This window comes from Hemiscyllium ocellatum, chromosome 19, assembly GCF_020745735.1.
Source record: "Hemiscyllium ocellatum isolate sHemOce1 chromosome 19, sHemOce1.pat.X.cur, whole genome shotgun sequence".
Taxonomy (NCBI): Eukaryota; Metazoa; Chordata; class Chondrichthyes; order Orectolobiformes; family Hemiscylliidae; genus Hemiscyllium; species Hemiscyllium ocellatum.
The window spans coordinates 14,207,471-14,214,309 of record NC_083419.1 but is presented as its reverse complement, the minus strand read 5'-3'; the positions used below and the strand labels follow the sequence as shown (position 1 = coordinate 14,214,309).

General features: G+C 45.1%; 1 protein-coding gene across 2 annotated transcripts; it reads left to right on the top strand.

The window, feature by feature from the left end:
- Positions 1–288: 288 nt before the first annotated feature.
- dusp6 (dual specificity phosphatase 6) lies at positions 289–6,408 on the top strand. 2 transcript variants are annotated; one of them, XM_060839670.1, is made up of 3 exons: positions 292–1,071; positions 2,456–2,890; positions 4,907–6,408. In XM_060839670.1, exons 1-3 carry the CDS (start codon positions 672–674, stop codon positions 5,215–5,217), a joined length of 1,146 nt encoding a protein of 381 aa, XP_060695653.1. In that variant the 5' UTR covers positions 292–671; the 3' UTR covers positions 5,218–6,408. The 2 variants fall into 2 exon arrangements, with proteins under 2 accessions (XP_060695654.1, XP_060695653.1); XM_060839671.1 differs by lacking the exon at positions 2,456–2,890 and having other exon boundaries at positions 289–1,071.
- The last annotated feature ends 431 nt before the right edge of the window (positions 6,409–6,839 follow it).

Sequence of the window (6,839 nt, the reverse complement as noted above, 5' to 3'; positions counted from 1 at the left end):
ATTTATTTCTCTTTGGCTTCCTCCCTCCCTCGTGTGTGAGCAGAGTGGAAATTCCTGCTTCCAATTGCAAAGGAGGGGTTTTAGACACAGCAGCTCTCTTTCTCTCTCTCCTTTGTGAATGGCACTTCTAAACCTTATTTGCATACACACCAGCTCCAGGTCGTCGCCCGGGCAACGACTGTGACGTCATGAGAAGGAATCCGGGAGCCGATTGGCTGCGTGCGGCCGAATGTATCCATTTGTGGGGATGCTGTGTTTCTATTGGACAGAGGGGTTGAGCTCTGCTTTGTTACAGAGCGAGCGGCGCGGCGCCTCCCAGGGTCATTGAGAAAAAAAAACAAGAGAGACGTCCTGTTATCATTCAGCAATCCGGGGCTAGTCGCACACAGACTGATTGCAGATTCCTCTCTGAGGGAATTGACTTTTTTTGTGTGAAACCCACTCTCTCTTCCCTTCCAGCCGTTCAGAGCACCTTTGCAAAGCAAAAGCGTTTGCATTTTGAAAGACATTCTCCTACCCCCCTTTATTTTCTTTAGTTGTTGTTGCAAGCGTGCCCATTGATTCACGCACAAGAGAGAGCATTTCTCGTGGCTGGCTGTTCTGGTTTCTCTCTCCGAGGGGGTTAGGTTTTGTTTTGACCTGATGCTCGGTCAGTAAAAGGTGTTGCCCCCATGTTAGAGAAATTTCCTTGCGCCCCGTTCGACTCGGAAATGGCGTTCTGCAAGGCGACGGGCTGGCTGCACGACCAGCTGGAGAGAGGCAACGACCGGCTCTTGCTGGTGGACTGCCGAGCCCATGAGCTGTACGACTCGTCGCACATCGAGGCGGCCATCAACGTCGCCATCCCCGGGCTGATGCTGCGGCGCCTGAGGAAGGGCAACTTCCCGGTCAAGTCGCTCATCTCCAACAACGAGGACAAGGAGCGCTTCGCCCGGCGCTGCAACACAGACATCATCCTACTGTACGACCAGAGCACTTTGGAGTGCAACGAGAACCTCAACGCGACCTCGGTGCTGGGCTTGCTGCTCAGAAAGTTAAAGGATGAGGGCTGCAAAGTGTTCTGCTTGGAAGGTGAGAGGCACCTGTTTCACAACGGCAACCTGTGTTGTTTTCATTTTATTTTTAAAGAAAGCAGAGAGATGATTATTTGAAGACGGTGTGATTGCTGCAGGTCAGGGAGGGATGGAGGAACTCCCCACTGGTCCAGTGTGTTCTGGTCCAGTTCAAATCCTCTACTTCCACCCCGCTTCTTCCCCCACACCCCGCCGGTTAGATTTAAAAGTGTGAAGGGAACAGGCTTTATTGGGACATGCAGAGAAACTGGAAGGATAGCGAGCTGTAAGAACCAAGAGTCGATGCTTTACACCATAATTCTGAAACATGTTGTAAATGAAGAAGGGAATGATTTGCAGGATGTTGCGGAAGAGTTAGTGTGAGTGAATGGGGGCAAGAGGGAGTGAGTGAGAGTGAGTGAGTGAATGAATGGGAGAGTGAATGAGTGAATGAATGGGAGAGTGAATGAGTGAATGAATGGGAGAGTGAATGTGTGAATGAATGGGAGAGAGAGAGTGAGTGAGTGAATGGGAGAGAGAGAGTGAGTGAGTGAATGGGAGAGAGAGAGTGAGTGAGTGAATGGGAGAGAGAGAGAGAGTGAGTGAGTGGGAGAGAGAGTGAGTGAGTGAATGGGGGAGAGAGTGAGAGAGTGAATGGGGGAGAGAGTGAGAGAGTGAATGGGGGAGAGAGTGAGTGAGTGAATGGGAGAGAGAGAGAGAGTGAGTGAGTGAATGGGAGAGAGTGAGTGAGTGAGTGGGAGAGAGAGTGAGTGAGTGAATGGGGGAGAGAGTGAGAGAGTGAATGGGGGAGAGAGTGAGAGAGTGAATGGGGGAGAGAGAGAGTGAGTGAATGAATAGGGGAGAGTGTGAGTGAGTGAGTGAATGAGTAGGAGAGTGTGAGTGAATGAGTAGGAGAGTGTGAGTGAGTGAATGAGTAGGAGAGTGTGAGTGAGTGAATGAGTAGGAGAGTGTGAGTGAGTGAGTGAATAGGGGAGGGAGAGAGAGTGAGTGAATGAATGGGAGAGAGTGAGTGAATGAATGAATAGGGGAGGGAGAGAGAGTGAGTGAATGAATGAATAGGGGAGGGAGAGAGAGTGAGTGAATGAATGAATAGGGGAGGGAGAGAGAGTGAGTGAATGAATGGGAGAGTGAGTGAGTGAGTGAGCGAATGGGGGGAGAGGGGGTGTGAGTGAGTGAGCGAATGGGGGGAGGGGGGTGTGAGTGAGTGAGCGAATGGGGGAGTGGGGAGAGATGGGGGTGAGAGTGACTGATGGAGCAGAGAATGTGAGGATGAAATGAGTCTAATCGCTCTCCCTTGTGTCTGCATTATTCTGATTTTTTCCAGATAGATGAAACTAAAGTGGCTGTATTTTTCTTTTTGTTGTCCTCTCCTGTGTTCCTAGGCGGATTCAGTAAGTTCCAGGCGGAATACCCAACGCACTGTGAGAGTAACCTGGACAGTTCATGTGGGAGCTCCTCGCCCACTGTGCCAGTGCTGGGTCTTGGGGGTCTCCGCATCAGCTCAGACTCATCCTCAGACATCGAGTCGGAGCCGGACTCTGGCAGCGCAACTGAGTGTGACAGCAGCCCCCTGTCCAACAACCAGCAGCCCTCCTTCCCCGTCGAGATCTTGCCCCACCTTTACCTGGGCTGTGCTAAAGACTCCACCAACTTGGACGTTTTGGAGGAGCATGGCATCAAGTATATCTTAAACGTGACTCCGAACCTGCCAAACCTCTTCGAGAATGTCGGCGAGTTCAAATATAAGCAAATCCCCATTTCCGATCACTGGAGTCAAAACCTCTCTCAATTCTTCCCCGAAGCCATTGCATTCATAGGTAGGCAAAGTCTCCCAACATCACACAAAGATTTTCACCCTTTCTGATTTTGTTTTGTTTTGAAGGCTTTATTTCAGGGAAGGCAGATAGTTGTAATGTTGAATTCAGTCATCGCAAAGTGAACAAGCCTGTGCAGCAAGATTGTGGGGAGGGCTATTTAAACCCTACGACAGAAGGATCAGGAATGAGCTAAAATGAAAGAGACTGCAGATTAAGTCGATGGTCTAAGTGTCAGTTTGGTCACACTCCTTTACTAAGAGGGAGAACCTCAGTGAAGTGAACTGAGAACAGATTTCATTTTCTCTGAAAGTATAACATTGACCAAGTTTCAGGATCCATTTAAAAGTGAGCTTTTCCCTTTCAATTCAGCTCTGAAATGTTTTTTTTTAAAGCTGTTAAGTTACATTTACTAAAGAAGACTTTTGAGGCTGTGTCAGTGTCTATATTCAAGACTGAGATAACAGATATTTATAATCCATAACAGGTTTGAGGGTGATTGGTTTTGGAGGGGGGGGGGAGAGAAGGCAAGTGGAGTTGAGGATTATCCAATCAGCCATGACCTCATTGAATGGAGCAATCCAGATGGGCTGAATGGTCTCTTATGTCTTCTGGCCTTATTTCAAGGTCCTGGTCATTATGTGATAGTGGCATAGTGTTAATGGCACTCTGCTCGTCTTCCACAAGCTCAGTCCTTGTGCTGTGGATGGAATTTTAACTCAAATTAGTTAATAATTCTGCTCTTGAAAACTAACTTCGCTGAAGGAGGCCATAAAAATATCATCAGTTGTCCTAAATTTCCACCCTGATCGCTAATCTTCAGGGAAGGAAATCTGCCATCTTGTCCCAGTCTGCAGACTCCCAAAGACCTGCTCCCACAGCGGTGTGGTTTGGATTTTTAACTGCTCTCTGAGGTGCCCTAGCAAGCCACTGCATTGTAGCGATCAGGGACGGGCAACAAATTCTGGCTTTGGCAGCAATGCCTACGTCCCTTTAAAATAATCTTTACAAACAGCATTTGCAAAAGAAAAGGGACATCAGGAAAGCTTGTAACGGATTTTGTGAAGGGTGCAGCACATCCGTTTCAATGTTGGTACTGAAAGCTTTAAATGTTCCCAGCCCAGCTCCTTGCTTTCTGGGAGTCTGTGTTTGTTTCCTTTCAAGTGACGCTGTTTAAATATTGGGCTTTTATGTTAAATTGAACGCTGGTGGAAAGGTTTCCAGTCTGAGAAATTAAAACAGGTTTTAAAAGAATCCCCAGCAGGTTTATGTACAGACTTCTGGGTTTAACCAGAACTAATGCAATTACAATCCTTGAAGCACGGTCTGCAGTCTGGAGCTGATTTGAGCTGGGGCGGAAGGAATTTCGGCTGGGAGCCACAGAGAAGCTAATCTAAAGGCATTGTAATGCATTTCCTCCTACAAAGGAAAGCATTTTCAGGCAATGTTGACATCCTGTTCCTGTTAATGGGCCTTGTCCCCTGTGACTTTCCTCTTGCTTTTGAAACGCCTGAATGCTCCTATTGTGAAGGGAAGCACAACAGTTGGGAGAATAATTTAATAGACTTCACAGCCTGTAATTCTCTACATAGGAGACATTCACTGTATCGTGCAAGATTTCTATTGAAACATTCATACAACAGACATCAATCCAGAGATGAATGCACTCCTCTGTCAGCACTGACCACATACAGACACAGCAGGCTTCCCAGTTACACAAAAGTTGCAGGGTAACCTTTTACAGGCCTCCCAGCATTTACAAAACATTCCTTAAAAAGTCGAACCTCCACAGTACTCTGCAAATCAGTTTTATTGCCCCCGCAGACACCCTATGTTCACAAGTGTAATTGGGAGAATTACTGGAGACCCCATGAATATAAGAGAAAGAGCAGATTTATTCAGGGCTGAGGGGGAATGCAAATTAGCCAGAGAGTTTTGTGTCAAACAGAAAAATGTGTCACTAACTAACTTTGTTTCTCTGCAATTGACCATTTCTATTTTCATTTGAATATTTTCCAGACGAGGCCCGTAATCAGAGCTGTGGGGTACTGGTGCACTGTTTAGCTGGGATCAGTCGATCAGTCACAGTAACTGTGGCCTATCTGATGCAGAAGTTGAATCTGTCCATGAATGACGCCTACGACATTGTGAAGATGAAGAAGTCGAACATCTCCCCCAACTTCAACTTCATGGGGCAGCTGCTGGACTTTGAGCGGACCCTGGGCCTCAGCAGCCCCTGTGATAACCGGCTGCCCTCACAGCCTCTCTACTTCACCACCACACCCACCAACCAGAATATGTTCCAACTCGACTCACTCCAGTCCACTTGACTGCTCAACCCAGCACCCAGTGAGTAAAGGCTCAGAAGAATTTTAAAGGTCAAATCACTGACATGTAAAGGGGCTCGAGATGGGTATGAAAAAGAAGCAGCTGATTTCACTGAAAGCAACTTGACTCTTTTGTTCAAGCAGCTGTTTTGAAGTGGGGAGACCCTGACCCTTTGACTTTGAGACCACTGATGGTTCACAAAGTTAGTTGGAAAAGTACAGTGGCTGAAAGCTTCACAGTCTGAGAGGGGACAAAGAGAGAAGTCAGGCGAAATACTTGCACTCTCTTGAATAATCCCCTTTTTTTTGTTGAGTACTGTTGGTAGCAAGACATTTGTCTTCAGTGAAGACTTTGTTTTTTCCAGCTTGTTAGGAGAGTGGGGGAGAAAAAAAAGATGTTTTGAGAGTTCTGGAATTGGCCACAATTATATTTCTGTACTCCAGATTCAACAGAGTACTTTACAGCATGATTTCTGTATATATTGTCTGTGTACAGGTCCAGTGTCACAAATTGTACATCAACCAAGATTGTATTATTTGGGTGGATTGCTGTAAGGAAAGTAGCTTCCTGTAGGTACTTGAGATTGAATTCAGTGCATCTCCTTCCTCGCAAATGCTAATGACAGGAAATGTACAATTACTATGTAAATTAATATTGTTTTTAACTGATCCTTTGGACAGTACATGCCAAAAAAAGGTTGTGTTTGACTTGCTTTGATATGATGCTTTATCTATGTATGAGTGCAATTTGAAGCTAGCTTATCATTTATGTCCTCTTGTTTCCCTCAATTTTCAGCTGAGCTCCTTGTTCATGTGTATACAGTGCTTGTGATTTCTTGCTAATGAATGAGTAGACTGTTATTTGAAAACGGGACTGGCAAATTTCTTTGCGTTAATTTTTATAATGGACAATGCGTATCTCATACAGTGCATTACCTCTGTGCAGACTCTTCAGGGAAGTTAATCATGAATGCAATAGTTTTTTTTTCTATAAGTCTGTATTTAAAACTGGAAGCCGAAACTGTATGTATACACTGCACTTGCTGTAACTCAGTAGCCAGTTGAGAAGTCGTCCCCAGTTCATTGTTACCGACAATTTAATGTGGGATGGGGGATTTTATTATAAGAATGATTGATTGATTGATTGTATAAAACTAAGTTATTAATAAATAACTATTTTGTCTATATAGAATCTTACACAAACTTTTGGTCTCATTTGATTATCCTTATTCCAGTGTTAAGATGTTTCTTGATGGGTTTTGTGGTTACAAAGTAATAGAACCAAGCATTAGAAACAAACTTGAGAATGGCTTTAAATGTAAACACACTAGTAAATGGCAACTCGTGCTTATTTCATAAGGGACATCCTGCCTGCTTAACCACTAGGTTTGAGGAAGTAACAATCAAAAGTACATATTGGAGAGAGCTCTTATAATGCAGGGCATTTAGACTTCAAGCACAAAAGCCTGTTTCAAACAAATTTGAGGAAGTGGATCTTTATTTTTAAATGAGGAATTGAAATAAAAGAGGAACCACTGTTAGATGAGTTATGTCAAGCTGGGAAGATACAGTGAGTGCAGAATGCAGGTCCAGTGTTTTTATGCTGAGGCTCTGCAGTTTTTAAT